The sequence below is a fragment of the Anomaloglossus baeobatrachus genome, chromosome 3 (genome assembly GCF_048569485.1).
Source record: "Anomaloglossus baeobatrachus isolate aAnoBae1 chromosome 3, aAnoBae1.hap1, whole genome shotgun sequence".
NCBI classification, from domain to species: Eukaryota; Metazoa; Chordata; class Amphibia; order Anura; family Aromobatidae; genus Anomaloglossus; species Anomaloglossus baeobatrachus.
Window position 1 is genome coordinate 26,994,699 of NC_134355.1, and position 13,866 is coordinate 27,008,564.

Here is a 13,866-nt window from a genome sequence, read left to right on the forward strand (position 1 = left end):
TGGCGTCAACATAGTGGTGGCTTTTCATCCTCTCTACCCTGTAGACTGGGTGGGACTGACGATGGCTCCCCCAGTTATGCAGTGAGGAACCGGCTGTCAATCATTGTGACGTCAGCAGTCCCGCCCTGTCTACAGAGCAGAGAGGAAAAGAAGCTGCCGATCTGTTTACAAAGCCATTGTATCGCCAGCAGGAGCGGTCAGTGACCGCTGTGTGCGTGAGAAGAATGGCGCCGTGCACAACAAACAGGTAGGCAGCAACAATTATTGATTAGGGACATTTTGTGTTTCTTTTGTTAATGTCCCAGATATACACTTTAACAATACCCTACAGTGTACAGGCCCTAGCGGAGGGAAATATGTGACTTGCTAGGCCACAAGTCATAATCTGGGTTTTTTATCACGCACTACATAGACTGGCCGCTTTCCCTTTCTGAAGCGCGGCCTAAGTCCCTACTCAATATTGTATTACTGCACAGGAAGCAATGACCTAGGTCTGGATCTTGGCCAGCGTAGTCTGTGGCTTGACCACGAAGTCAGGGCTCTGGACCTTGACTGGCGTAGTCTGGTCTTCGTCAGGCACTTCTATTAGCACAGGTCACAAGTTTCCACTGGCTTTGCTCACAGGCTTCTAACGGCACTGATCACAGACTTCTAATGGTGCTGATCATGGGCTTCTAATGGTCCAGGTCATGTGCTTCCACTGGTGCTGATCACAGGCTTCTACTGGCACTGATCACAGACTTCTACTAGCGCTGATTACGGACTTCTTTGGCGCTGAATACGGACTTCTACTGGCGCTGATCACGGTCTTCTACCGGCACTGATCATGGGCTTCTACTGGCACTGATCATGGGCTTCTACTGGCACTGATCATGGGCTTCTAATGGTGCCGATTATGTGCTTCTACTGGTGCAGGTGACGAGCTTCCACTGGCACTGATCACAGGCCTCTACTGGCTCTGGTTCCGTGCTTTTATTGGCTCTGGTCCCATGCTTTTACTAGCGCTGATCACAGGCTTCTACTGGCGCTGATCATGCACTTCTACCGGTGCTGATTACAGACTTCTACTGGTGCGGATTACGGACTTCTACTGGTGCTGATTACGGACTTCTACTGGCACTGAACATGGACTTCTGCTGGCGCTGATCACGGTCTTCTACTGGCACTGATCATGGGCTTCTATTAGCAGTGATCACGGGCTTCTACTGGCACTGATCATGGGCTTCTACTGGCACTGATCATGGGCTTCTACTGGCACTGATCATGGGCTTCTACTGGCACTGATCATGGGCTTCTACTGGCACTGATCATGGGCTTCTAATGGTGCAGATTATGGGCTTCTACTGGTGCAGGTGACGAACTTCCACTGGCGCTGATCACAAGCTTCTACTGGCTCTGGTTCCGTGCGTCTATTGGCTCTGGTCTCATGCTTCTACTAGCGTTGATCACAGGCTTCTACTGGCTCTGGTCCCGTGCTTCTACTAGCGCTGATCACAGGCTTCTACTGGCGCTGATAATGGACTTCTACTGCCACTGATCATGGGCTTCTAGTAGTGTTGAATATGGGCTTCTAATGGTGCAGGTCATGGGCTTCTACTAGCACTGATCATGGACTTCTAATGGTGAAGGTCACAGGCTTCTACTGGCACTGATCATTGGCTTCTAATGGTGCAGGGCACTGGCTTATATGGGCCCATGACCCATGGCCCACCATGGGCTTCTAATAGTGCTGATCATGGACTTTTACTGGCACTGATCACGGACTTCTACTGGTGCTGATCGCGGACTTCTACTGGCGCTGATCACAATCTTCTACTGGCACTGATAATGGGCTTCTATTGGCACTAATCACGGGCTTCTAATGGTGCTGATTATGGGTTTCTAATGGTGCAGGTCATGGGTTTCTCATGGTGCAGGTCATGGGCTTCTAATGGTGCTGATTATATGGGTTTCTCATGGTGCAGGTCATGGGCTTCTAATGGTGCTGATTATGGGTTTCTAATGGTGCTGATTGTGGGCTTCTACTGTTGCAGGTCATGGGCTTCTAATGGTGCTGCTTATGGGCTTCCAATAGTGCTGATTTTTGGCTTCTACTGGCACTGATCACCTGCTTGTATTGGCACTGATCATGGACTTCTACTGGCACAAGTCAGGGTCTTCTACTGGCATTGGTCATGGTCTTCCACTTAGCTGAGATCACGATCTTCCTCTCTGCTCAGCTCACAGATCTTCCTCTTGGTTAAGGTAACCAATCTTTTTCTCAGGTTGGGTCACGGATCTTCCTCTCAGCTTAGGTCACGGATTTTCCTCTCAGATCAGGCGTTCTCTGGGATCTGACCTCGCTAGGATCCTTGTGGTGATGAGGCTGTAAGTCCACTTCACTGCCACACGACCTTCCTGGAACAGGATTCTGGTGCTAACTCCACCCTTCTTGGCCTTGACAGGCCTTTTTATATTGAGTAGCTGCGATACAACTGTCATGTGGCCCGGCACCTTCTCTCTTATCTTCTCCTGAGGGACATGTATTTGGCTGTTTGGTTCCTTTTTCTGATATTCCCCGCAATTGTTCTTGTTTTAATGTTTTTGACCAGCAGATGGCGATGTTTAGCTGCAGAAGTTTGTACATCCCCTTACATATAACATCAGACACTTTTCCCCCCTGTGTATAACATCCAGCCCCACTGCCCAAGGTGTATAACCTCCGCCCCTTGCCAGAGCTCCCTGATACAAGCGCGTCCTATAATAGGAGTCCATTCATGACATTTCTTCCTCCTGAATCTTCACCATCACCTGTGAAAAGTAGAAGTAAACACAACTATGTAAGGATCTCCCTAACTATAGAATTAAGACCTCCTCTGGTAACATCAGTACAAACACTGCGCCCGCCAAGAGCTTCATGCCCGAGCAGCTGCAGCCGTACATCACCGAGCTCAATGCCGTGCCGTACATCACCAAGCACAATGCCGAGCCGTACATCACCAAGCACAATGCCAAATCATACATCACCAAGCACAATGCCAAATCATACATCACCAAGCACAATGCCGTGCCGTACATCACCAAGCACAATGCCGAGCCGTACATCACCAAGCACAATGCCGAGCCGTACATCACCAAGCACAATGCCGAGCCGTACATCACCAACCACAATGCCGAGCCGTACATCACCAACCACAATGCTGAGCCATACATCACCAAGCACAATGCCGAGCTGTACATCACCAAGCACAATGCCGAGCTGTACATCACCAAGCACAATGCCGAGCCGTACATCACCAAGCACAACGCTGAGCCATACATCACCAAGCACAACGCTGAGCCATACATAACCAAGCACAATGCTGAGCCATACATAACCAAGCACAATGCTGAGCCGTACATCACCAAGCACAATGCCGAGGCATACATCACCAAGCACAATGCCGAGCCATACACCACCAAGCACAATGCCGAGCTGTACATCACCAGGCAGAATGCTGAGCCAAACATCACCAAGCACAATGCTGAGCCATACATCACCAAGCACAATGCCGAGGCGTACATCACCAAGCACAATGCTGAGCAGTACATCACCAAGCACAATGCCGAGCCATACATCACCAAGCACAATGCCGAGGCATACATCACCAAGCACAATGCCGAGCCATACACCACCAAGCACAATGCCGAGCTGTACATCACCAGGCAGAATGCTGAGCCAAACATCACCAAGCACAATGCCAAGCCGTACATCACCAAGCACAATGCTGAGCAGTACATCACCAAGCACAATGCTGAGCCGTACATCACCAAGCACAATGCTGAGCCATACATCACCAAGCACAATGCTGAGCCGTACATCACCAAACACAATGCCGTATATTACCAAGCACAATGCAAACAGCTGCAGCAGTACATCACCAAGCACAATGCTGAGCCGTACATCACCAAGCACAATGCTGAGCCGTACATCACCAAGTACAATTCCGAACCGTACATCACCAAGCACAATGCCGAGCCGTACATCACCAAGCACAATGCTGAGCCGTACATCACCAAGCACAATGCTGAGCCATAGATCACCCAAGCACAATGCTGAGCAGTACATCACCAAGCACAACGCTGAGCCGTACATCACCAAGCACAATGCCGAGCCGTATATCACCAAGCACAATGCCGAGCCGTACATTACCAAGCACAATGCTGAGCCGTACATCACCAAGCACAATGCTGAGCCGTACATCACCAAGCACAATGCTGAGCCATACATCACCAAGCACAATGCTGAGCCGTACATCACCAAGCACAATGCCGAGCCGTACATCACCAAGCACAATGCCGAGCCATACATCACCAAGAACAATGCCGAGCTGTACATCACCAAGCACAATGCCGAGCCGTACATTACCAAGCACAATGCTGTGCCGTACATCACCAAGCACAATGCTGAGCCGTCCATCACCAAGCACAATGCCGAGCCATACATCACCAAACACAATGCCGAGCCATACATCACCAAGAACAATGCTGAGCCGTACATCACCAAGCACAATGCTAAGCCATACATCACCAAGCACAATGCCGAGCCATACATCACCAAGCACAATGCCAAGCCATACATCACCAAGAACAATGCTGAGCCGTACATCACCAAGCACAATGCCGAGCCGTACATCACCAAGCACAATGCCGAGCCGTACATCACCAAGCACAATGCTGAGCCATACATCACCAAGCACAATGCCGAGCCATACATCACCAAGCACAATGCCGAGTGTAAGATGAAGAGGTGTAAAGCCACCAAGACGTGGAGACGTGTTATGTGCAGTGACGGATCATACTTATCTATCTGCATCTGATGGACGAGTCTGGGTTTGGTGATAAATGTAGAATGGGAGATGAGAAAAGCTTGTGGAGGAGTTGTGTGTTGGGTGAGATATGATTCTCCATGTATTGCAGATAGATGGATAGATAGAGGGAATAGATGGATAGATAGATAGATAGAGGGATAGATAGATAGATAGATAGAGGGAATAGATGGATAGATAGATAGATAGAGGGATAGATAGATAGATAGATAGATAGAGGGAATACATGGATAGATAGATAGATAGATAGATAGATAGATAGATAGATAGATAGATAGAGGGATAGATAGAGGGATAGATAGATAGATAGATAGATAGATAGATAGATAGATAGATAGAGGGAATAGATAGATAGATAGATAGATAGATAGATAGATAGATAGATAGATAGAAGGATAGATAGATAGATAGAGGGAATAGATGGATAGATAGATAGAGGGATAGATAGATAGATAGAGGGATAGACAGAGGGATAGATAGATAGATAGAGGGATAGATAGAGGGATAGAGGCATGGATGGATAGATAGATAGATAGATAGATAGATAGATAGATAGATAGATAGATAGATAGATAGATAGAGGGAATAGATAGATAGATAGATAGATAGATAGATAGATAGATAGATAGATAGATAGATAGATAGGTAGATAGATAGAAGGATAGATAGATAGGTAGATAGATAGATAGAAAGGTAGATAGATAGATAGATAGAGGCATGGATGGATAGATAGATAGATAGAGGGAATAGATAGATAGATAGATAGATAGATAGAGGGAATAGATGGATAGATAGATAGAGGGATAGATAGATAGATAGAGGGATAGATAGAGGGATAGATAGATAGATAGAGGGATAGAGGGATAGATAGATAGATAGATAGAGGGATAGATGATAGATAGAGGGATAGATAGAGGGATAGATAGATGATAGATAGATAGAGGGATAGATAGATAGATAGATAGGTAGATAGATAGAAGGATAGATAGATAGATAGATAGAGGGAATAGATGGATAGATAGATAGAGGGATAGATAGATAGATAGAGGGATAGATAGAGGGATAGATAGATAGATAGATAGATAGAGGGATAGATAGAGGGATAGAGGCATGGATGGATAGATAGATAGATAGAGGGAATAGATAGATAGATAGATAGATAGATAGATAGATAGATAGATAGATAGATAGGTAGATAGATAGAAGGATAGATAGATAGGTAGATAGATAGATAGATAGATAGATAGAAAGGTAGATAGATAGATAGATAGATAGATAGATAGATAGATAGATAGATAGATAGATAGAGGCATGGATGGATAGATAGATAGATAGAGGGAATAGATAGATAGATAGATAGATAGATAGATAGATAGGTAGATAGATAGAAGGATAGATAGATAGATAGATAGAGGGAATAGATGGATAGATAGATAGAGGGATAGATAGATAGATAGAGGGATAGATAGATAGATAGATAGAGGGATAGATGATAGATAGAGGGATAGATAGAGGGATAGATAGATGATAGATAGATAGATAGATATTCATATATCAGATGCACAGATTTACTGATATCCAGTGAAGTAGAAACACAGAGCACATTAGAGAGTTTAGAAATAGCTCAGCGCTCTCAGTCATCTCCGCTCTTTACAGTATAAGTAACAAGAAAACTGTTTTATGAATGGCTGAATAAGTAGGAAATTGCCAAAGGTGAAATGTATCATGTCAGGGGCACAGATAATTCCAAGAAAAATCCCATCTCCATCTGTGACAGGCTGCGGAAGACGGCTCATGGCTTTATGTTTTCTCCATGATAAACATGGTATGAAGGCAACAAATCCATTTATTGAGCAGTATACAAGTATTTATCTCATTTATATTATGATGCAAGAATACCACAACAGTAAGACACGCTGTCACTTAATTTTATTATATATATATATATATATATATATATATGTACTAATACCGTCATGGGTTAAAGCGTTGGTGTCGCGGGCGGCGGGGACGCTGCGCTCGCTAACGCTCAGGTCCGGCGCTGCTGCTGCTGCTCGGTGGCTCGAGCGGTGGGCCGGATCCGGGGACTCGAGCGGTGCTCCTCGCCCGTGAGTGAAAGGGGGGTTGGTTGGTTTTGGGGATTGAGTCCGTGACGCCACCCACGGGTTGTGGTGAAGATGGGCACCACCACTGCTGGTGACGGGGATCCCGGGAGCGATGGTAGGGAGCAGCTGGGATGTTGATTTCCCCCTCACAGGGTAGGTCTTGGTGGTCCCGGGGCCCCGTGGTGTGACAGGGAGGCAGGGTCGGTGAGGTGCAGGGTTGCAGGGACAGCGCGGATGGCACGGGTGTACTCACTCAGCAAAAGAGGCACAAAGTCTCCGGTGAACCAAACGGCTGGATGGACGGGTCCCGCAGCCGGCTGCAGTGTCTCTCCCCGGACAGGTGATGGCGGCTGTCTTTCTCTGCACCTTTGTGTACTGTCTTGACTACGATGGGTTCCCAACGGTAGTTCGCTCCCCGGTGTATGGATACCGGAGGAGCCCGTTTTGCCCGCAGGCACTGGCCCTTGGGTCTCTAGCCTGTGGCGGTGGCTGTATACCCTCACAGTGCGGACGGTTGCCTTCTTACGGGTCTTTGGCTGTTAGGAAACCCCTGGGGTTCCGGTCACACTCGGATTTGACTTTTGTCGGCGACTCCAAGCCTATTCGGGGTCCGATGGCCCTGCCTGTGTGTGCTGGCTTCACTTCGCTCCCCGGTCGGTACCGGTGGGCCACCGCCCGACCCCGGTCCTACGGTTCCGCGTTGATCCACCACTCCTGCAGACGGCCACCACCGTCTGCCAACCTTGCTGTCAGTGCCTGGGCCACAAACCCAGACACTCGCAGTTTGTGACCTCTCACTTTCACTTCCTAAACTCAACTGCTCCTTTTCCCGCCTCCAGGCCTGTGAACTCCTCGGTGGGTGGGGCCAACTGCCTGGCTCCGCCCCCCTGGTGTGGACATCAGACCCTGGAGGGAGGCAACAAGGTTTCTGTGTCTGGCTAATGTAACTGTCTGGGTGGTGGGGGGTGTGTGTGTGTTACCTGTAACGACCTGGCTAGTCCAGGGCGCCACATTGGCATCCTTGAAATTGTTCCACAAGAAAATGTTTGCAATTACACATTTTATTATACACATGTTTATTTCCTTTGTGCTTATTGGAGCAACACAAAAAAAAGGCAGATTGGACAAAATATCACAGAAAACTCTCAAAATGAGTTGGACAAAATCATTGTCCCCCTCAGCTTAATATTTGGTTGCACGCCCTTTGCCCTTTGGAATAAATAACTTCCTTCAGTTGCCTGCTATAACCATCCACAAGCTTCTTCCTCCTCTCACCTGGAATCTCGGACTCTTCTTTATCAACGCCTCCAGGTCTCTCATATATGATGGCGCCTCCCAATTTTCAGGTCATTTCACAGTTGACAATGGGATTTAGATCCGGACTCCTCGCTGCCACTTCAGAACTCTCCAGCGCTTTGTTTCCATCCATTTCTGGGGGCTTCTTGAAGTGTTTTGGGTCATTGTTCTGCTGGAAGACCCATGACCTAGGACGCACACCCAGATTTCTTACACTGGGTTCTACATTGCCATCCAAAATCCTTTGGTAATCTTCAGATTTCATGATGTCTTGCACACAGTCACAGCCCCCAGTGCCAGAGGCGGTAAAACAACCAAAGCATCTCTGACCTCCACCATGTGTGACTGTAGGTGCTGTGTTCTTTTCTCTGTAGGCTTCATTCGATTTTCAGTAAACAGGAGACTGATGCACTTTACCAAAAAGCTCTATTTTGGTCTCATCTGTCCACAAGACGCTTTCCCAGAAGGATTTTGATTACTCATATTTATTTTAGCTTTTTTCGGTCTCTGTGTCAGCAGTGTTGTCCTCCTGGGTCTCCTCCATAGCGTTTCATTTAATTCATATCTTGATGGATAGTTTGCGCTAACACTGATGTCCCTGAGCCTGCAGGACAGCTTGAATTTTTTTGGAACTTGATTGTGGCTTATCCACCATCCGGACTATCCTGCATTGCAACCTTTCATCAATTTTTGTCTGCCTTCCATGTCCAGGGAGATTATCGACATTGCCATTGGTTGTAAACTTCTTGATTATGACCATGGACAAAGAAACATCAAGATATCTGGAGGTTCACTTGTAACCTTAAAATTATTGATATTTTTCAACAATTTTGTCCTCAGACAGTTCTCTTCTTCTCTTTCTGTTCTCCATGCTTATTGTGGCACACACAGACACACAATGCAAAGATTGAGTCAACTTCTCCCCTTTTTATCTGGTTTCAGGTGTGATTTTCATATTGCCCACACCTGTTAGTGGCCATAAGTGAGTTTAAATGAGCACCACGTGCAGACATCCCAGCCTAAAACGTTTGCACAGTGCTGTATAGCCTGACATTGTTTGTTATATTATTTATGGAATTGTATGATGATTGTATAATATAATGTAGCATATACTGATACATAAAGCGGTATTGTATACAGTATTATTGGTACAGTATATAGGTGATTGACAGAGCGGAGATTTCATTCTTCATCCGCCTCAGGTCAGACATTTGTCAGATTTTAGCAATTTTCCAGTTATAACACAAGGTATTAAATGCAGGAATGCCATTACATAATTTATCTGGGGATACAGTGATATTTCAGCGGATTCTTTGATGATTGGAAATAATCGGGATAATGTGGCTGATGAAATGCATGCAGATCTGCTGCTCGGCACTAAGAACACTCTCATCATTTCTTACAGATAATTGCCTTTGATGAATTAAGAACAGACTTCAAAAGCCCAATTGATCAGTGTAATCCCGCGCATGCGGTAAGTCGTCTTTGAAGACCTCTGTTTGCTCCAAGAGAATTGATGCTTTGTCTTATGATCATGGGTCATTTTGTTCCACCAACTGAGCGAGCGAGGTGCTGAATTCAAGTTAAGTGCTGAATTTAAGATAAGTGCATAGTTTCAACACAATTACATAGTGGTGATAACTGTAATTGTTGAATTTCATTAGGGGATTGTGTGTCTGTTTGTGATTCTGTGAAAAGGGAAAAAAAAAAAAAAAAAAAAGGTTAGTCTTGTGATTTAATTAGTAGGATTAGTCACACCTGTTTCTAGAAGCTTCCAGCAGCTTCTGATACTCATTGTACATCTATATAAACCAGCCAGTACTAGCGAGGGGGCTGAGCGAGCGAGGTGCTGAATTCAAGTTAAGTGCTGAATTTAAGATAAGTGCATAGTTTCAACACAATTACATAGTGGTGATAACTGTAATTGTTGAATTTCATTAGGGGATTGTGTGTCTGTTTGTGATTCTGTGAAAAGGAAAAAAAAAAAAAAAAAAAAAAAGGTTAGTCTTGTGATTTAATTAGTAGGATTAGTCACACCTGTTTCTAGAAGCTTCCAGCAGCTTCTGATACTCATTGTACATCTATATAAACCAGCCAGTACTAGCGAGGGGGCTGAGCGAGCGAGGTGCTGAATTCAAGTTAAGTGCTGAATTTAAGATAAGTGCATAGTTTCAACACAATTACATAGTGGTGATAACTGTAATTGTTGAATTTCATTAGGGGATTGTGTGTCTGTTTGTGATTCTGTGAAAAGGAAAAAAAAAAAAAAAAAAAAAGGTTAGTCTTGTGATTTAATTAGTAGGATTAGTCACACCTGTTTCTAGAAGCTTCCAGCAGCTTCTGATACTCATTGTACATCTATATAAACCAGCCAGTACTAGCGAGGGGGCTGAGCGAGCGAGGTGCTGAATTCAAGTTAAGTGCTGAATTTAAGATAAGTGCATAGTTTCAACACAATTACATAGTTTGACACAAGAACATAGTTTGAATTTATCCTTAGACGTTTCCCATTGGGTTTCTTTCGTTTTTTTCTCTTTGTTTTTCTACTTTACTGTTGATCCCCATTTGATAGGTGCTCCATGGACAATGCTACCAGGTGTGTATCTTGTCAGATGTATGCATGCCTTGAGCAGCCGTTCGAGGGTGAATATGTCTGCACTCGATGCAAGCATGTTGCGTGTTTGGAAGCCAAGGTAACTGATCTAAATAAGCAGCTTGCAACACTAAGGGGCATTGCAAACCTGGAGAGGAGTTTAGAGCTCACTGAGCTTTCTCTGGCTGGGGCCAGTGATATGGAGGAGGGTGGAGGTGGGGAAGATCAGGACCCAGAGGTAGGTAGCTGGGTAACAGTTAGAAGAAGAGGTAGGGGGAAAAGTGTCAGGGAGCCTAGTCCTGACCTGGCACAACCTAGTAAATATGCCTGTTTGGCTGATATTAGGAATGAAGGGCCTGGACTAGGGTCACTACAGCAGGATGTTGCTCCTAGCAACCAGGAAAACAACTGCTGTAGGAAGGAGGGAAATAGGAGTGCAGCAAAGCCCAGACAGATGTTGGTGGTAGGGGACTCTATAATTAGGCGGACAGACAGGGTCATCTGTTGCCGAGACCGTGAATGCCGAACAGTGTGTTGTCTGCCGGGTGCTCGGGTTCGGCATATTGTGGATCGGATAGACAGATTGCTGGGTGGGGCTGGGGAAAACCCAGCGGTCATGGTGCACATTGGTACTAATGACAAAGTTAGAGGCAGGTGGAAGGTCCTTAAAAATGATTACAGGGAACTAGGAGAGAAGCTGAAGTCCAGGACCTCCAAGGTGGTGTTTTCAGAAATACTACCGGTGTCACGAGCGTCACTAGAAAGACAGCGGGAGCTTAGGGAGATAAATATGTGGCTTAGAAATTGGTGCAGGAAGGAAGGGTTCGGGTTCATGGAGAACTGGGACGACTTCACAGTCGGCTACAGGCTCTACGGTAGGGACGGGCTGCACCTCAATGGGGAAGGTGCAGCTGTGCTGGGGGAGAAAATGGTCAGACGGATGGAGGAGCTTTTAAACTAGGATCGGGGGGGGGAGGGAGGGTAGGGGAGCAAATAAGGGGATAGATAGAGCAGATAGAGACAGGGAGACGGTAGGGGTCAATGAAGGATTAGGGGGGGATGGGACATACAAGGAACGTAGGGAGGCTAGGAGTAATAAAGGTGTTAATAGGATTAAATGTCTACTGGCAAATGCAAGAAGTCTTGCAAACAAAATGAATGAATTGGAGACTCTTGTGTCAACCATGGATTATGATGTGGTGGGCATTACGGAAACCTGGCTGGATGAAAGCCATGACTGGGTGACAAACATACAGGGTTATAGTACATTTAGGAGGGACAGGAAAGACAAAAAAGGTGGTGGGGTGTGTATATTTATCAAATCTAACCTAAAACCTGTGTTGTATGATGACATTGAGGAGAACAGCAACAATGTAGAGTCAGTATGGGTAAATGTACATGGGGAGGGGAATAATGGAAAAATGCTAATTGGAGTTTGCTATAAGCCTCCTAACATACCTGAACAAATAGAGGGTGAAATGCTGGAACAAATTGAAAAGGCAGCTAATAATAATAATCGGGTTCTTATTATGGGGGATTTCAACTATCCAGACATTCAGTGGGACATAGAATCTTCTGGTTCTGCTAAAAGCTGTAAGTTCTTATCTACCATTCAGGACCATTTCCTCTCTCAGATGGTAGGTGAACCGACCAGGGGAGATAATTTGCTTGATCTGGTCCTGTCAAATAGACCGGATACAATTTCAAATCTACAGGTCCGGGAGCACTTGGGCACCAGCGATCATAATATGGTAAGCTTCAACATAATATTCAATAGAACATTTCAAAGGGGGAATGCTAAAACCTGGAATTTTAGGAAAGCTGATTTCAACAAATTAAGGGAAGAGCTTAAATGTGTAGATTGGGACAAAGGTAACTGGGGATACCGAACATAAATGGGGTAAGTTTAAGGATATATTGCTAGAGTCCTGTAATAAACGTATACCCTCTGGTAATAAAATGTCCAGGAATAAAAAGAAACCACTATGGATAAATAAGACTGTACAAAGTATAATAAAACAAAAACAAAGGGCGTTTAACATCTTAAAGGCTGAGAATACAGAAATAGCATTGCAGGAGTATAAAGATATCAATAGGCAATGCAAAAAAGAAATCAAACAAGCAAAACTAGCTACTGAAACAAAAATCGCCAATGACATTAAAATAAATCCCAAAATCTTTTATAAATACATTAATGCCAAAAGGAAAACAAAGGATAGTATCGGACCCTTAACCCTTTAGTGACGGAGCTAATTTTCACCTTAATGACCAGACCAAATTTTGCAATTCTGACCAGTGTCACTTCATGAGGTTATAACTCTGGAACGCTTCAACGGATCCCGGTGATTCTGAGATTGTTTTTTCGTCACATATTGGACTTCATGTTAGTACCAAATTTAGGACAATATTTTTTGTGTTTATTTATGAAAAAAATTGAATATTGGCAAAAATTTTGAAAATTTAGCAATTTTCAACTTTTGAATTTTTATACCGTTAAACCAGAGATTTCTGTGACACAAAATAGTTAATAAATAACATTTCCCACATGTCTACTTTACATCAGCACAATTTTGGAAACAAAATTTTTTTTCGTTAGGAAGTTAGAGGGGTTCAAAGTTTATCAGCAATTTCTCATTTTTACATCAAAATTTACAAAACCAGTTTTTTAGGGACCACATCACATTTGAAGTGACTTCGATAGGCCTAGATGACAGAAAATACCCAAAAGTGACACCATTCTAAAAACTGCACCCCCCAAAGTACTCAAAACCACATTCAAGAAGTTTATTAACCCTTCAGGTGCTTCACATGAACAAAAGCAATGTGGAATGAAAAAAAGCAAAAATTAAATTTTACCTAAAAATGTTGCTCTAACCCAAATTTATTCACTTTTAGAAGAAATAACACAACAAAATGGACCTCAAAACTTGTTCCCCACTTTCTTATGAGCGCGCCGATACCCCACATGTGGTCAGAAACCTCTGTTTGGACAAATGGGAGGGCTCGGAACAGAAGGAGCAATATT

At 44.7% G+C, this 13,866-nt stretch overlaps 1 protein-coding gene across 1 annotated transcript in view; it reads left to right on the forward strand.

Moving 5' to 3' along the window:
• CNIH3 (cornichon family AMPA receptor auxiliary protein 3) overlaps window positions 1-13,866 on the forward strand; it is a 123,301-nt gene that overhangs the window by 48,697 nt on the left and 60,738 nt on the right. Inside the window, exon 2 of the mRNA XM_075339082.1 lies at window positions 9,654-9,722. Coding sequence (XP_075195197.1) covers window positions 9,654-9,722 — 69 coding nt within the window. The remainder of the gene's footprint in view (window positions 1-9,653; window positions 9,723-13,866) is intronic.